At 46.5% G+C, this 18,718-nt stretch overlaps 2 protein-coding genes across 2 annotated transcripts; both read left to right on the forward strand.

The window, feature by feature from the left end:
* The first annotated feature begins 5,226 nt into the window (after window positions 1-5,226).
* On the forward strand, window positions 5,227-9,878 carry LOC124021065. Its single transcript, XM_046336384.1, has one exon. It carries the CDS (start codon window positions 6,977-6,979, stop codon window positions 8,858-8,860), a length of 1,884 nt encoding a protein of 627 aa, XP_046192340.1. The 5' UTR covers window positions 5,227-6,976; the 3' UTR covers window positions 8,861-9,878.
* Window positions 9,879-15,794: 5,916 nt separating this feature from the next.
* Window positions 15,795-17,814, forward strand: LOC124021066. Its single transcript, XM_046336385.1, has 2 exons — window positions 15,795-16,156; window positions 16,962-17,814. Exons 1-2 carry the CDS (start codon window positions 15,795-15,797, stop codon window positions 17,773-17,775), a joined length of 1,176 nt encoding a protein of 391 aa, XP_046192341.1. The 3' UTR covers window positions 17,776-17,814.
* The last annotated feature ends 904 nt before the right edge of the window (window positions 17,815-18,718 follow it).

Consider the following 18,718-nt stretch of genomic DNA (forward strand, 5'->3'; position numbering starts at 1 on the left):
GCTAGCTGGGATCTACAGTAGAGATGAGAGGATGGACTGATATTCTAGATGGGATGTAGAGATGATAGGATGGACTGATATGCTAGCTGGGATCTACAGTAGAGATGAGAGGATGGACTGATATGCTAGCTGGGATCTGCAGTAGAGATGAGAGGATGGACTGATATGCTAGCTGGGATGTAGAGATGAGAGGATGGACTGATATGCTAGCTGGGATCTACAGTAGAGATGAGAGGATGGACTGATATGCTAGATGGGATCTACAGTAGAGATGAGAGGATGGACTGATATGCTAGATGGGATCTACAGTAGAGATGAGAGGATGGACTGATATGCTAGATGGGATCTACAGTAGAGATGAGAGGATGGACTGATATGCTAGCTGGGATCTACAGTAGAGATGAGAGGATGGACTGATATGCTAGCTGGGATCTACAGTAGAGATGAGAGGATGGACTGATATGCTAGCTGGGATGTAGAGATGAGAGGATGGACTGATATGCTAGCTGGGATCTACAGTAGAGATGAGAGGATGGACTGATATGCTAGCTGGGATCTACAGTAGAGATGAGAGGATGGACTGATATGCTAGCTGGGATGTAGAGATGAGAGGATGGACTGATATGCTAGCTGGGATCTACAGTAGAGATGAGAGGATGGACTGATATGCTAGATGGGATCTACAGTAGAGATGAGAGGATGGACTGATATGCTAGATGGGATCTACAGTAGAGATGAGAGGATGGACTGATATGCTAGATGGGATCTACAGTAGAGATGAGAGGATGGACTGATATGCTAGCTGGGATCTACAGTAGAGATGAGAGGATGGACTGATATGCTAGCTGGGATGTAGAGATGAGAGGATGGACTGATATGCTAGATGGGATCTACAGTAGAGATGAGAGGATGGACTGATATGCTAGATGGGATCTACAGTAGAGATGAGAGGATGGACTGATATGCTAGCTGGGATCTACAGTAGAGATGAGAGGATGGACTGATATGCTAGGTGGGATCTACAGTAGAGATGAGAGGATGGACTGATATGCTAGCTGGGATGTAGAGATGAGAGGATGGACTGATATGCTAGCTGGGATCTACAGTAGAGATGAGAGGATGGACTGATATGCTAGCTGGGATCTACAGTAGAGATGAGAGGATGGACTGATATGCTAGATGGGATCTACAGTAGAGATGAGAGGATGGACTGATATGCTAGATGGGATCTACAGTAGAGATGAGAGGATGGACTGATATGCTAGATGGGATCTACAGTAGAGATGAGAGGATGGACTGATATGCTAGATGGGATCTACAGTAGAGATGAGAGGATGGACTGATATGCTAGCTGGGATGTAGAGATGAGAAGATGGACTGATATGCTAGATGGGATCTACAGTAGAGATGAGAGGATGGACTGATATGCTAGCTGGGATGTAGAGATGAGAGGATGGACTGATATGCTAGCTGGGATGTAGAGATGAGAGGATGGACTGATATGCTAGCTGGGATGTAGAGATGAGAGGATGGACTGATATGCTAGATGGGATCTACAGTAGAGATGAGAGGATGGACTGATATGCTAGATGGGATCTACAGTAGAGATGAGAGGATGGACTGATATGCTAGATGGGATCTACAGTAGAGATGAGAGGATGGACTGATATGCTAGATGGGATCTACAGTAGAGATGAGAGGATGGACTGATATGCTAGCTGGGATGTAGAGATGAGAAGATGGACTGATATGCTAGATGGGATCTACAGTAGAGATGAGAGGATGGACTGATATGCTAGATGGGATCTACAGTAGAGATGAGAGGATGGACTGATATGCTAGCTGGGATCTACAGTAGAGATGAGAGGATGGACTGATATGCTAGCTGGGATGTAGAGATGAGAGGATGGACTGATATGCTAGCTGGGATCTACAGTAGAGATGAGAGGATGAACTGATATGCTAGATGGGGATGTAGAGATGAGAGGATGGACTGATATGCTAGCTGGGATCTACAGTAGAGATGAGAGGATGAACTGATATGCTAGATGGGGATGTAGAGATGAGAGGATAAGGTTTTGACGAAGATGTGTTTTGTAGAAGAGCACTAATACAAGCACTAACTAATTCCTAAATGTGGTTTTTGCAGTCCATATTTGGAGTTGCTGCCTTTCCCCCTTGTTTGGAAGGTTTAGTAGGTCACGTATGGGGGTGGATGGGATTGCTGACGACAGGTAGAAGACAATAGACATTTCTGCTCGCCTGCTAGAAGACGATATTTGACCAGTACTCCCATTTTTATTTTTTTATCATCTGTTTTTCTCTTAGTTTTGGGTGATGTCATTAGGAATCTAGCAACAGTGTAGTGGGGAGAATTTTTCTGGTGTAGCGGGGGGAGGAATAGCCGGTGTAGCGGCGTTGCCCTGCGTTCGTCCTCCACTATACCACTGGAATCTACCGTATAAATACTTGAATGATGTCACCATTTCTTCTTCTCTCTCTACCTGTAGATGTCTGACATCGACGGCCAGGACGCTGTGGATATCGTGTGTAACACAGAGAGTGAGGAGAGCGACGAGACGCTCCTGGCCCTCTGCACAGCCTTCCTCTCTCAGCAGCTACACCGGGGAGACCTGTACTGCATGTGGTGAGCCTCGTCACTGTCTATACACATCATACTGGTCTGTGTTCTACATCAGGGGAGACATGTATCATACTGGTCTGTGTTCTACAGGGGGGAGACATGTATCATACTGGTCTGTGTTCTACATCAGGGGAGACGTGTATCATACTGGTCTGTGTTCTACATCAGGGGAGACGTGTATCATACTGGTCTGTGTTCTACATCAGGGGAGACGTGTATCATACTGGTCTGTGTTCTACGTCGGAGGACGTGTGTATCGTACCGGTCTGTGTTCTACGTCGGAGGACGTGTGTATCGTACCGGTCTGTGTTCTACGTCGGGGGGGCGTGTGTCGTACTGGTCTGTTCTACACCGGGGGGGGGTGTGGCTACTGCGTAGTCTGTGTTAGAGTTTGGCTACCTATATATATATTTATTTATTTATTTATTTATTAAAAAATACCTAAATAAATACAAGTACTGAGATGTATTTATCCTGCTTGTTTTTTGGGGTTTTCTGGGCCTGGTTACCGTTCAGCACCTGTTGATAACTATTGACATTAATGGGGCTTTATAGACAACATTGATTGATCTTGGACCACTTCTTACTCCCCCTGTTGGGATCTGATTTACAAACCCAGGTTTTTAATGGAGTCCGCTAATGAATAAATGTACTTTTTTAAAAATAAACCCCAGTAATAATTAACGTTTTTATTAATGAAGTGGATTTTTTATTTTTTATAATTTTGTTATTAAATCACTTCCTCTTCCAGGGATCTGGTGTTCATATGGAGTCGACTCCGCCTGCGGGTCAACCCTTCCAAACAGGCCTTCCTGGAAGAGAGTCATCGCCTGCTGCTGTCGGCCACCAACATCAGATCCATATTCTCTTTCATTAGAGTGATCCTTGCAGAGGTGAGCCAGGAACTCCTGTGATTGGTGATTTTAGTGCTGACATTCCAGCTGCCATTTTTTTTGTTTGTTCAGATGTAATGGAGTTGTTGTGGTAGAGGATGATGTGAAAAGCTTGGGTTGTACCTCCGCTCAGGTGGCTTGGCTTTAGGTCAGCGTTCTTCAGATGCTTGTTGAGGATTACTGTGCCGACTAGAGAGATGAATAGAAGTCATGGCTTTGGTTTGTTTTCATCTGATTACTGTGCCGACTAGAGATGAATAGAAGTCATGGCTTTGGTTTGTTTTCATCTGATTACTGTGCCGACGAGAGAGATGAATAGAAGTCATGGCTTTGGTTTGTTTTCATCTGATTACTGTGCCGACTAGAGATGAATAGAAGTCATGGCTTTGGTTTGTTTTCATCTGATTACTGTGCCGACTAGAGATGAATAGAAGTCATGGCTTTGGTTTGTTTTCATCTGATTACTGTGCCGACTAGAGATGAATAGAAGTCATGGCTTTGGTTCATCTGATTACTGTGCCGACTAGAGATGAATAGAAGTCATGGCTTTGGTTTGTTTTCATCTGATTACTGTGCCGACTAGAGATGAATAGAAGTCATGGCTTTGGTTTGTTTTCATCTGATTACTGTGCCGACTAGAGATGAATAGTCATGGCTTTGGTTTGTTTTCATCTGATTACTGTGCCGACTAGAGATGAATAGTCATGGCTTTGGTTTGTTTTCATCTGATTACTGTGCCGACTAGAGATGAATAGAAGTCATGGCTTTGGTTTGTTTTCATCTGATTACTGTGCCGACTAGAGATGAATAGAAGTCATGGCTTTGGTTTGTTTTCATCTGATTACTGTGCCGACTAGAGATGAATAGAAGTCATGGCTTTGGTTTGTTTTCATCTGATTACTGTGCCGACTAGAGATGAATAGAAGTCATGGCTTTGGTTTGGGGTTTTTGACAGAGTTTATCAAGGATGCCTATCATTTTGGACCTGACTGTGTCTAAAAAAAAATATATAATATTTATTTAATAAATAAATATAGAAATACATGTTTTTGTACAGCATGGGTAATTCACTGACCCCTTCTGTTCTATTTCTGTTCTGCTCACCCAGCTGGGAAAGGATGGTCTCCAGTTCTGTGTGGAGCTCTGCACCCACGCCCTCCAGACGAACACCTGTGATGCCGCCACCAAGTCCCTCATCTACAAGACGGTAGCCTACCTCCTCCCCAACGACCTGGAGGTCTGCCGGGCCTGCGCCCTCCTCGTCTTCTTCCTGGAACGCACCGTGGAGGCCTACAAAACGGTGTTCCTCCTCTACACGCACCCCGACCAGGAGTACCACGTCGAAGCCGGTCCCATCGGGAACCACATCCGCTTTGAGATCCTCCAGACCCTGAAGAGAGGTCTCTACTTCGATCCAGAGTTCTGGAACCTTTTGAATCTCCGGACCAACTGCCTGAAGCTGATGAGCGAGAAGAAGGCGGCGTTGGCGAGGATGATGATGATGGAGGATGATGGGTGGGTGTCTAACTACTGCAGCACCGCCACCAAAGAGCCCTGTTGCAGCTGGAGCGCTGGCCTGTCAGAGCGTGTGCAGCCTAAACATGTAGAGAGTAAACCAGCACAGAAGCACGTTCAGATTAAACCCTTTCACCAGGTAACAGCGCCCAAAAAGGCGGTTCCAAAAAGAAGAGAAGAATCACGTTTCGACGGCGCCGGTGGCAGCCAAACGTGTCAAAGCTCAAAGGTTGGAAAAAACCTCTGTTGTCGAGTCGCAGCGGCTGCCTGTTAATCATGTGACGACGACGAAGACTGAGAAGCTGGCTGAACCCCCTGTAATAAAAAGAAGAGGGAGGAAGCCTGGGCCGAAGCCGGGACCGCGGTCATCTGTCAAAACAACAGAGCCCTCAGCCGAGACCACCTCTGTCAGACGGTCCTTCAGACAACTGGACATGGCGCAGGAGAACCTGGCCGGGCAAGTCGGTCACAGACCACATAGGCACATGACCAGACTCTCGGAGAAGAAACCTCCCAAACGGAGGGGTAGGAAACCCCGGTGGCTCCTGGAGGGTACGTTCCAGGCCGAGAACAGTGCTCCCCGGAAGGGTCGCCGACCGGGGAGGAAACCACAGCAGAAGACCCAGCAGACACCAGTGGACAAGACCAATAAGACCTCTCGGTCTGGTGCCACAGTCAAGGAAAGCACAACCAAACAAAAGAATGCCGTGACCTCCCAAAATAAAATGGCGGCCGCTCGTCTAACAGCTCCGAGGGAACAGGAAGGTAAACGTCAGGAGATTCCTGCTACTAACCACCTACCAGCAGGATCTCCTGCTCATGACTCAAAGCTGGAGGTCTCCCTACCTGACAACGAAGTATTTGGGTTCTTCCATGAGGATTATCTCAGTAGGCAAGGACCGGTGACTCTAAACTGTGATAAATCTAAGGCACCAATCCAGGCACAGTATCGGGTGAAGGATAGACTCGGAGAGGTGTTTCTCCTTTCCGCTCAGAACGCCAGTCTCTTCATACAGCAGTTGCACAACTACTCCCAGACGGGAGAGGCGGAAGGTGTCACGTTGAACACTGAAACCTGTTTGTTGAAAGCGACAGATGTCCGTCCCTCCCTAAACCCAAGTTGTCTGCCGGTGCCGTGTGACGCTTCGAGGGTATTTTACCAGACGTCTGCAGTGGAAATGGAAGTTGAGGTCTCCTCACAAACTGTCACTGCGACCGACATGACTTCCACACCACAAGGTGGTGCTGTCGAACACATCGAAAGTCCCAAGAATGAGGACGGATTCTCTACCGATGCTCAGCAGACATGTATTCCATCTGTTCTCTCAGTGAATGTAATTGTTCCTAATAACACAAGAACAACAAATGCATATGTAACTAATGTTCCAAGAGAACCAACGGAAGTTACGAATGTTCCAAAAAAGCGAACCGCTTCTGAAGTCGGGGAGATTCTAGAATCGTCCAGGAAGTCCGAAGTTACCGATATTCTGAAAGAGGCTATGGATATAGCAAACATTGGTGTGGATGAAGCAATGGTGGGGGACGGTGGCACTGGCAGCGTCCCTGGAAAGGAAACTCGGGAGCTTGTTGTTCTTACTCCTTTCTGCTGGCTGGCTAATACCTCAATGGATGCGTTTGCTAGAGAGTTTGAAAAGTTTGCCAAGGGTCCGGATTCTGATGTTGTCGCAAAGCAGCAGTCGGTGACACCACAGACCATAGGTGGTGTCTCGCGCAAAACGTTGGAGACGACATCGTCAACGGTGACACCACAGACCACAGATGGTGTCCTCTCCAAGGTTTTTGCGAGACACTGTCAACGTCTCCAAAAGTCATCCCTACGGCTGTCACAGACCCAGTGGTCCTTGAGGACACTTCAAAAATAACCAAAGTCACCCCACAGGACACTACAGACATCCAGGAAAACATGGACACTCGACACACCCAACTGGACATTAAAGGTACCTCACAAAACATGGAGCCGGAGGATATCCCAATGGCCGCTGAGAGCTTCCCACGGCTCACTGATGAGACCCGGCAGCCTGAGCACCCTCTGAAAGGCACTGTGGGTAGTCTAGAGTTACCTGTGGACTCTACACAGGACAATGACACCCCTCGGTTCACTGAAGACCCCCCACAGAATACACAGGACATAAGACAACTCGCAGAGGACACCCTGAAAGTCACTTTCACTGAGGTCACCCCACAGGCTACTGAGGACCGCACAAAAGCCACGGTGGATACTCCAGAGGCTGTGGACACACTACCACAGAACATAGAGGAGGACAGCTCGGAGGGAATTGTAGACAGCCGGGAAGTCACTGTAGACAGCCGGGAAGTCACTGTAGACAGCCGGGAAGTCACTGTAGACAGCCGGGAAGTCACTGTAGACAGCCGGGAAGTCACTGTAGACAGCCGGGAAGTCACTGTAGACAGCCGGGAAGTCACTGTAGACAGCCGGGAAGTCACTGTAGACAGCCGGGAAGTCACTGTAGACAGCCGGGAAGTCACTGTAGATACCTCTGAGCACATTGAGGACGCCCTACAAATTCAAAACACTGCAGACACCCTACAGTTCACAGTGGATGCCCCAATGGTCTCTGAAGAGTTCACCAAGGACACACGTAGTGCCACACAGAACAATGGGGACACGCCACAGCTCCATGAGGACACACCGGTCACTGAGGACACCCTAAGAGTCCCTGAAGAGACGTCACAGGAACCCAAAGACACCTCAAAGGTCAGGAGGGATACCCCGATGGTCCCTGAGGACACCCTTAAAGTACATGTGGATACTCAAAAGGTCCCAGAGGACACCCCACAGAACACACAAGTCAATGAAGACACCTCAATGGTTACTGAAGACACCCCACAGGACACACAGTACAATTCACTGGTCAACCCGAAAGTCACTGAAAGTGCTCACACTCCAAAGGTCACCCCAAGAGTCCCTGAAGACACGTCACAGGACTCCAAAGACCCCTCAAAAGTCACTGAAAACCCTCCACAGGACACCCCAAAATTTACAAAGGACAACACAACTGTCTCTGGGGATATCGGACAAACTCCTGGAGATGGCACCCCACAGGAAAATGAGAACAGCCCACTGGCATATCGCTGTAGTCTCTGCAACAAGGTTTTCAAAGGCAAACGTGTTATTGCCCACGCCATGTACCACTTCCGCAGGGACCAATGTATGTTCTGTAGGATGCTGTTCAAAAACGACCTGCTCGCTATGATGCATCTGTCCCAGCACATCGACAAGTTGAAAAAAGGAAATCTACCGCCTGATATTGAGGAGGTCCGTGAGAACTGTAAAGCTGGGATGTCAGACACGCCTGGACGCTCAACGCAGAGGGGGAGACGGGGACGCAAGAGGATCCCTGTAAACTCCACAGAGTCAACACCTCCGGATTACAGGAAGCTAAGGTCCACCAATAGGATCTCCTCTATAAACTCCTCGGAGTCAACTCCACCGGATCGCAGGAAGCTACGGTCTAACCCTAATCTACTGTCGACCAATAGGCTCTCAACTGACTCTCAACCTTCACCAGATACAAAACTCGCAACAGATGAGTCTGAAGGCAAGCAGTCGACACAGAGGGTCAATGGACAGAGGGGCAGAAGACGAGTTAAGGTTGAAGGAACTGAGGGTGATGGTGATACTCAGGCAGAGGAACAAGAAAAGATCAGTAGGAGGCAAGAGGAGGAGCACTCGGCTCTGGAACAGAGGGAAGAACCCGTGGAGATCTCTACTTCTCTGGCGAAGACATCGATAGGTGAAAAGGGGGAACCTGCTCCTCTCCTCTGACACAGTTTTTGGAAGAAGAGGAGAAACCCTGTTGCTCGGCAAAGACCATGGAGGACAACACAGAATCTCAGGCTGTATCGGTAACACAGGATAGGCTTTCAGTTTCACCTCTAGAGACCTCAGTTCAGGGTAAGGAGACTCCCGGCAGCTGCCCTGTGGAGGGATGCACAGAGATATTCACTGGAAAACGGCGTTCTCTCCTCGGACATATTCTGGACGATCACCGCGGCGACGCCAAACCCTTGGAAACGACGTTCCGTCACGGGGATGGCAAATGCAATATTTGCAAGAAACCCGTTTTGACTTTGCAGCATTACCAGCACCACATTTTATGGCACAAAGGAATTCCCAGGCATCCCTGTCTACACGATGGATGTGAAGCCCGGTTCAGTGCAGCGACAGAAATGAGGAACCACGCGAAGACCCATCAGCCGCTCCTGGCAGTGTGCTGCTTCCCAGGTTGTCGGGAGCGCTTGGCTTGTCTTCCGGAGCTGAACCGCCACGAACTAGAACACTATCGTCTACCAAAGGAAGGGAAGGATGAATCTTGTTTCCTCTACCCTTGTCACCAATACCACCTCTGTTAACGTGACTAAACCGTGTAAGACTGGGAGGAATAAGCTACGGAAGATGCAGGGTGTTAAGAGACGATGGCCTCTTAGAGAAAAGGAGGGATCGGCAACTGACCTCACTACTACGGCAACCAGGAAGTATGACTTGACCAAGACATTAAAGAAAACACAGGTCGCGAAGAAACGGCATGTTCCTGGAGACAAGGATCCTCGTACTACTGACCCCTCTACCGCCTCTGTAAAGGTAACAAATAGGTTGAGGAAATTGCAGGTTAAGAGGAAATGGTGTGTTGGTAAGAAAATGGACGCTCCAAACACTCCCGTCACCACGTCCAATGAAAAAGCTGAGCAAGCGAGCAAGAAGTTAAAGATGATTCATAAGGTAAAGAAAGCGTGGGCTGTAAAGAGACAGAACGTTAGCCAAGACAATTATACCCCAACTGGTCCAACCACCTCCACCACGATTACCGCCACTGAAAAAGTTACCAAAAAGCTAAAAATTATAAACGAGTTGAAGAAAATGCGAGTTATTAAGAAACCGACCGTTAGCACAGACGAGGATACCCAACTGGATCCAGCCACCGACACAAAAGTGACCGAAAAGTTAGAGAAAACGCAACTTGTAAAGAAACCGAGTGTTGGAAAAGACCCCAGGAAGATGTCAAGCGTTGGCACAGACGAGGACACCCAACCTGTTCCTCCCACCGTCACTCCGAAAGTCACCGAGAAATTACCCATGGTGACCGAGAAGTTAAAGAAAACACGAGTTCTAAAGAAACAAAGAGTTAAAGAACCCAAGGGGCCTGTTAGCAAAGAACCCAAGGGGCCTGTTAGCAAAGAACCCAAGGGGCCTGTTAGCAAAGAACCCAAGGGGCCTGTTAGCAAAGAACCCAAGGGGCCTGTTAGCAAAGAACCCAAGGGGCCTGTTAGCAAAGAACCCAAGGGGCCTGTTAGCAAAGAACCCAAGGGGCCTGTTAGCAAAGAACCCAAGGGGCCTGTTAGCAAAGAACCCAAGGGGCCTGTTAGCAAAGAACCCAAGGGGCCTGTTAGCAAAGAACCCAAGGGGCCTGTTAGCAAAGAACCCAAGGGGCCTGTTAGCAAAGAACCCAAGGGGCCTGTTAGCAAAGAACCCAAGGGGCCTGTTAGCAAAGAACCCAAGGGCCTGTTAGCAAAGAACCCAAGGGGCCTGTTAGCAAAGAACCCAAGGGGCCTGTTAGCAAAGAACCCAAGGGGCCTGTTAGCAAAGAACCCAAGGGGCCTGTTAGCAAAGAACCCAAGGGGCCTGTTAGCAAAGAACCCAAGGGGCCTGTTAGCAAAGAACCCAAGGGGCCTGTTAGCAAAGAACCCAAGGGGCCTGTTAGCAAAGAACCCAAGGGGCCTGTTAGCAAAGAACCCAAGGGGCCTGTTAGCAAAGAACCCAAGGGGCCTGTTAGCAAAGAACCCAAGGGGCCTGTTAGCAAAGAACCCAAGGGGCCTGTTAGCAAAGAACCCAAGGGGCCTGTTAGCAAAGAACCCAAGGGGCCTGTTAGCAAGGAACCCAAGGGGCCTGTTAGCAAAGAACCCAAGGGGCCTGTTAGCAAAGAACCCAAGGGGCCTGTTAGCAAAGAACCCAGGAAGACCTCCAAAAAACCTGTGAAGTCAAAGACCTCTGGTCCAGAGAAACATGTTAATGAAGTCACAGAAGTGGTAGGAAGTAAATCAAAGGAAGAAGATGATCAACCATCGGTGGAAACATCAGACTCAACAGCTAGCAATGTCTGTGACCAGAAGATGGTTAACGGACACTTAAAGGACATCGCTAAAGAATCGCCAAAATACCAGAAAAGTCTTAAAACAGTTTCCAAATCCAAGAAATGTGATCCACGAAACCATAAACCTGCTACTCCCAAACTCCCTACAAATACTCCCAAACCCTCTACAAATACTCCCAAACCCTCTACAAATACTCCCAAACCCTCAAATACTCCCAAATACAAATACTCCCAAACCCTCTACAAATACTCCCAAACCCTCTACAAATACTCCCAAACCCCCTACAAATACTCCCAAACCCCCTATCAAGGAGGAAACGAAAAACTCAACTTTCTTTGGGAAGATTAACAACAGGCCATACATCCGGCCTCCACCCACGGCTTACCTAGACGAGCGTTACACCACCATGCCAAAACGCAGGAAAGAGATGTCCTGGACCACTCGCTTCTCTCCGACGCGCCCGGACCTCGTGGTGGAGTCGTCGGGGACCACGGCGACACCGTCCGTCCATAGGCAGCGCTGTGCCAAGTGTTTCTTGTCCTTCGACAGAGGAGAAGAGTTGCAGAAGCACGTCTCTCTGAAGAAGTGCGCAACCCTTTTCGGCTTCGACTCAGACGAGGACAGTAAGTATAAGATTTTGTCTTGTTAACATATTTGTCTACTTCAGGGATTTGATTTCTCTTTGATTGATTGAATTATTATTATTTTTTTTAATGATAGTTAATTCAAGGTAATTTTAGGAGCTGTATCCGGATGCAAATTTAAGCCTAGAAGTCGTGGATTTAAAAACAATCTCAACGGGGAATCAAAGTATTCTTAGTCCCAGACTACCCTTAATATGTGTCTGGTAAACCTCCTGTGGTAGATTATGTGTCTGGTAAACCTCCTGTGGTAGATTATGTGTCTGGTAAACCTCCTGTGGTAGATTATGTGTCTGGTAAACCTCCTGTGGTAGATTATGTGTCTGGTAAACCTCCTGTGGTAGATTATGTGTCTGGTAAACCTCCTGTGGTAGATTGTGTGTCTGGTAAACCTCCTGTGGTAGATTGTGTGTCTGGTAAACCTCCTGTGGTAGATTGTGTGTCTGGTAAACCTCCTGTGGTAGATTGTGTGTCTGGTAAACCTCCTGTGGTAGATTGTGTGTCTGGTAAACCTCCTGTGGTAGATTGTGTGTCTGGTAAACCTCCTGTGGTAGATTGTGTGTCTGGTAAACCTCCTGTGGTAGATTGTGTGTCTGGTAAACCTCCTGTGGTAGATTGTGTGTCTGGTAAACCTCCTGTGGTAGATTGTGTGTCTGGTAAACCTCCTGTGGTAGATTGTGTGTCTGGTAAACCTCCTGTGGTAGATTGTGTGTCTGGTAAACCTCCTGTGGTAGATTGTGTGTCTGGTAAACCTCCTGTGGTAGATTGTGTGTCTGGTAAACCTCCTGTGGTAGATTGTGTGTCTGGTAAACCTCCTGTGGTAGATTGTGTGTCTGGTAAACCTCCTGTGGTAGATTGTGTGTCTGGTAAACCTCCTGTGGTAGATTGTGTGTCTGGTAAACCTCCTGTGGTAGATTGTGTGTCTGGTAAACCTCCTGTGGTAGATTGTGTGTCTGGTAAACCTCCTGTGGTAGATTGTGTGTCTGGTAAACCTCCTGTGGTAGATTGTGTGTCTGGTAAACCTCCTGTGGTAGATTGTGTGTCTGGTAAACCTCCTGTGGTAGATTGTGTGTCTGGTAAACCTCCTGTGGTAGATTGTGTGTCTGGTAAACCTCCTGTGGTAGATTGTGTGTCTGGTAAACCTCCTGTGGTAGATTGTGTGTCTGGTAAACCTCCTGTGGTAGATTGTGTGTCTGGTAAACCTCCTGTGGTAGATTGTGTGTCTGGTAAACCTCCAAGTGTGGTAGATTGTGTGTCTGGTAAACCTCCAAGTGTAGTAGATTGTGTGTCTGGTAAACCTCCTGTAGTAGATTATAGAAATTATTTTATGTGATTGTTCCTCCATATTGTTTTTATGCTGAAAGCTCCAGATGCTGATTTATGCTTTGTGATTTACTATTGTTTCAGGTAGCTCGTGAAAGCGGATAGACAAGAGGACATGTTTGGATGTGCTGCTAGGGAATGGGGGGTGGGTGTGGGGGCTGTTGAACCCCCTCCAAAACCCTGCTAGGAGTGTTGAACCCCTTTCGACCCTGCTACCTCACTGAGGGACAACCAGGGTTTACAGGACTCTTAACATGACTTGCTGGCTGGTCTGGGACAGCCGTGCCAGGCCTCCCCTTGTGACTGAGGCTGGCAATCTGAGGCGGCTACAACAGAAGACGCCTCTCAACCCTGCTACCCGTTTTATTGAAGAGGATTCTTAAAGCGTTAACTCTTTTACATGACTTGCTGACAAGCCTGCGATGTGACTGAAGTTGGCCGGTTGGCTACAGCAGAAGACTGAGAACAGTAAAAGGGTTGTGACCATTCTTCCATGTTCTGTCTCCCATGGTCATAGGAGTGACCTATGACCTTTGAACCCTGACCTCAAATCCAAAGTTCAAGGGGTCTTTTGGGCTGTCCGATTTTTCCGATTCGTCGACCAGGAAGCGTCTCTAAACTAAAGCCTGAAGGACTTGAGGCGGACACTATGAGACCTGGCCGGATAGTTAATATATTCTTTGTTTTTATTTGTTTTTGACAGTGTTTACTTTGGACTGAAGAAGTGCCTGGAATCCAACCTGCTACTTCCTGCTTCTCTTCTATTGGTCAATGGTCCAGGGGTTTTCCTCCCAATTGGCATCTTATTCCCTCTATAGTGCACTACCGTATGTGAGCCCTTGTCAAAAGTAGTGTACTATTAAAAGGGAATCATTTGGGCCACGGAGACTTATTGCCGGTGTCAAGGAATGACTCTTGAAGATGTGAGAACTGATGTTATGCAGGGATGTTAACTATACAAAATGTTCAAATATTTAACACACACTAACAAATTTTATTTTATTTTATATTGCTCATCTTTTTGCTATTGCACTTGTCACTTAAACCCCAAACCCTCCCTAGTGAGTTTAACAGTCAAACTGCCAAGAGGAAAGAGGCTCCAAAACCTCTTCTATGGATTATATGTCTACGACCCACAACGCAACAACGTGTATATTTAGATATCGTGTTGTTAGGCAACCGGTAACTGTCCAAATAAAGGAAACCCTTGAGTAAATGAGGGGATACAGAAGTTTGTATATGTGTGGGGTGCCATTTTTCCTGGCATGGTCCAGGTCCACTTGTAGAATCTATGTCAAGGTGCATTGAAGCTGTTCTGGCAGCTCGTGGTGACACAACACCTATTTAAGAAATTTATGTAGGTGTTTCCTTTATTTTGGCAATTACATGTATTTCATCAAATTCTTACCAGTTATTATGTTGTTTTTTTACTATTGATCCTCTGTGACTAAATTCTGTTCATTGAGAGCATGCTCCTGTAATTGGATACTTTTTTTTATAACAATATTATTTAATATATATATATTTTTTTTTTGCTTCTTGGGGTTCAGCCCTGACTCACCAATTGACCCATCACATTTATTTATTATGCAGTTTTATTTTATTAAATCAGTTACCCAATCAAGGCAGGGCCCCGCCCAGTTACCCAATCAAGGCAGGGCCCCCCCAGTTACCCACGTGGATGCCCCTGCCGCCTCCTCTCCCCTGTCTGATAATTAGCAGAGCGGCAGCAGGCTGTCTAAAACTCATTGACAGCGGGCTCCTGAATCCTCCTGTGGTTGCAGTAAATAAATAAAAATATCTCTATCTAATATATACTGTATATAAGTGTCTTGGGCCCCCCCACAGGCCTGGGCCCAGGGGCTTCAGCCCCGGTAAGCCCCTGCATTAATCCGGCCCTGTACGTAGGGAACAGGTTGCCATTTGCTATTTAACCTGTTTGAACATATTAGCCATCAGGTCTAAACAACAACAACCTGTTTGACCATATTAGCCATCAGGACTAAACAACAACAACAACCTGTTTGACCATATTAGCCATCAGGACTAAAAACAACAACAACCTGTTTGACCATATTAGCCATCAGCCAACCTGTTTGACCATATTAGGACTAAAAAAAACAACAACAACCTGTTTGACCATATTAGCCTCAGGACTAAACAACAACAACCTGTTTGACCATATTAGCCATCAGGACTAAAAACAACAACCTGTTTGACCATACTAAACAACAACAACAACCTGTTTGAACATATTAGCCATCAGGACTAAACAACAACAACCTGTTTGAACATATTAGCCATCAGGACTAAACAACAACAACCTGTTTGACCATATTAGCCATCAGGACTAAACAACAACAACAACAACAACCTGTTTGACCATATTAGCCATCAGGACTAAACAACAACCTGTTTGAACATATTAGCCATCAGGACTAAACAACAACAACAACCTGTTTGACCATATTAGCCATCAGGACTAAACAACAACAACAACAACCTGTTTGAACATATTAGCCATCAGGACTACAACAACAACAACAACCTGTTTGAACATATTAGCCATCAGGACTAAACAACCTTCCATATTTAAAATTGACTCTTCATCTTTTTGTATGTGACTTTAATCAATATTATAGTTTAATGCACATTTTAAGTTTCACTCTTTGTATATCTGTCTGGGATGAGTTGACGCGATGTCAGTCGGTCTCCACACAACCAGAACTATGCTGTCAGCTGTTGTTCAATGTACGTCCCTGTCCCAAACGGTTCCTTGTGTACTACTTGGGGCCAGGGGCCCCATTTGGGTTAACTATAAGGAATAGGCCAGGGGCCCCATTTGGGTTAACTATAAGGAATAGGCCAGGGGCCCCATTTGGGTTAACTATAAGGAGTAGGCCAGGGGCCCCATTTGGGTTAACTATGAGGAGTAGGCCAGGGGCCCCATTTGGGTTAACTATGAGGAGTAGACCAGGGGCCCCATTTGGGTTAACTATAAGGAGTAGGCCAGGGGCCCCATTTGGGTTAACTATAAGGAGTAGGCCAGGGGCCCCATTTGGGTTAACTATAAGGAGTAGGCCAGGTGCCCCATTTGGGTTAACTATAAGGAGTAGGCCAGGGCCCCATTTGGGTTAACTATAAGGAGTAGGCCAGGGGCCCCATTTGGGTTAACTATAAGGAATAGACCAGGGGCCCCATTTGGGTTAACTATAAGGAATAGACCAGGGGCCCCATTTGGGTTAACTATAAGGAATAGGCCAGGGCCCCATTTGGGTTAACTATAAGGAATAGACCAGGGGCCCCATTTGTGTTAACTATAAGGAATAGACCAGGGCCCCATTTGGGTTAACTATAAGGAATAGGCCAGGGCCCCATTTGGGTTAACTATAAGGAATAGACCAGGGGCCCCATTTGGGTTAACTATAAGGAATAGACCAGGGGCCCCATTTGGGTTAACTATAAGGAATAGGCCAGGGGCCCCATTTGGGTTAACTATAAGGAATAGACCAGGGGCCCCATTTGGGTTAACTATAAGGAATAGACCAGGGCCCCATTTGGGTTAACTATAAGGAATAGGCCAGGGGCCCCATTTGGGTTAACTATAAGGAATAGGCCAGGGGCCCCATTTGGGTTAACTATAAGGAATAGGCCAGGGGCCCCATTTGGGTTAACTATAAGGAATAGGCCAGGGGCCCCATTTGGGTTAACTATAAGGAATAGGCCAGGGGCCCCATTTGGGTTAACTATAAGGAATAGGCCAGGGTGCTACTTGGGACTCATATTATTATTTGGGTTAACTATAAGGAGTAGACCAGGGTGCTACTTGGGACTCATATTTTATAAAAGAGGTTATGAACTTGTTACATGTATTAATCTGCCCCATCTGTCTGACATCACTTCCTTTTTTTATTTTTTATTTTTAAAGAGAAATATCTATTGTGATGTCAGCGAGGCGGCAGCCCACCAGGTAGTGACTGACTGTTCTACTGAACCCAACAGAACAGAGGCAGCAGCCCACCAGGTAGTGACTGACTGTTCTACTGAACCCAACAGAACAGAGGCAGCAGCCCACCAGGTAGTGACTGACTGTTCTACTGAACCCAACAGAACAGAGGCGGCAGCCCACCAGGTAGTGACTGGCTGTTCTACTGAACCCAACAGAACAGAGGCAGCAGCCCACCAGGTAGTGACTGACTGTTCTACTGAACCCAACAGAACAGAGGCGGCAGCCCACCAGGTAGTGACTGACTGTTCTACTGAACCCAACAGAACAGAGGCGGCAGCCCACCAGGTAGTGACTGACTGTTCTACTGAACCCAACAGAACAGAGGCGGCAGCCCACCAGGTAGTGACTGGCTGTTCTACTGAACCCAACAGAACAGAGGCAGCAGCCCACCAGGTAGTGACTGACTGTTCTACTGAACCCAACAGAACAGAGGCAGCAGCCCACCAGGTAGTGACTGACTGTTCTACTGAACCCAACAGAACAGTGGCAGCAGGTGTAATGTATTATTCACATGGGGTTTTTCTATTTGGCTCCTGTAAATATGTGACGAGTTCGAATGGCTTATTATTTACTGGGTGTTTTGAAACGGGTTTGTATATCAGCAAGTTCTTGGTGTAAAATCATAAAAACACATGTTATTAAACTGGTATAAGTCGGCCGAGTCTTTTTTTTATTTATCAAGAGTTACCAGGCCATGCATAAGGTGGGGAAGAACTGTGTCAAGGTGTGATCACTGTGGGGTGGGCCCTCTTTATTTTTCTCCCTCAATTCATCTTTCATTAATTCCTTGTAATCTTCCTCTCCTTGCCTCCCTTCTCAAAAGGCATTAGCTGTGTTTGAGTGGATCGATACCGTAATGTATCGTGGGTAAATTGACTGCTAGTTATTTCTGATGCCATGGGGTTTTATGTACATCAGTCACTTAGTTTAGTTTATTTTTATTATATTTTATTTTTAGTTTGACATTTCAGGTGACCGTTAACATACGGACTTGTTTTAACATGCTTATTCCATGGTTCATTTAGAATTTTTAGGACCCCCTTTTTTTCTGTATATAAAAACAAAAAATAGATAAAATAGTGAATTTGGTCTTTACTAATATAGCCCACACAAACCGATTTGAATAACACATAAATCTCAAAAAAGATAGTGGAATAATGTTTAAGGTTTTGAAGTGTTTATTTGTATATCTAGGAGATCTAAGAAAGCTCAGGAATATATATTTGTTTTTTTTGGACACATATTTAACCCCATATTTCTGTTGGCACAACTACTTCCATTCATTTGCATGGGTTACCTTCAAACAAGTCCCATGACGCCGTCATGAGTCATCTTTCCATAGAGTGGTCATATTATTATTTTCTTTAGGCCAAACCGTTCAGACGATACAAACATGTTTGTCTCATGGTCTAACCGCTGTAGCTCGGGCCACCTTCCACCACAGATGTGGAAGACACATACAGGCAGATTTTTTATTTTTTATTTCACCTTTTATTTAACCAGGTAGGCTAGTTGAGAACAAGTTCTCATTTACAACTGCGACCTGGCCAAGATAAAGCAC

The sequence above is a fragment of the Oncorhynchus gorbuscha genome, unplaced genomic scaffold (genome assembly GCF_021184085.1).
Source record: "Oncorhynchus gorbuscha isolate QuinsamMale2020 ecotype Even-year unplaced genomic scaffold, OgorEven_v1.0 Un_scaffold_1037, whole genome shotgun sequence".
NCBI classification, from domain to species: Eukaryota; Metazoa; Chordata; class Actinopteri; order Salmoniformes; family Salmonidae; genus Oncorhynchus; species Oncorhynchus gorbuscha.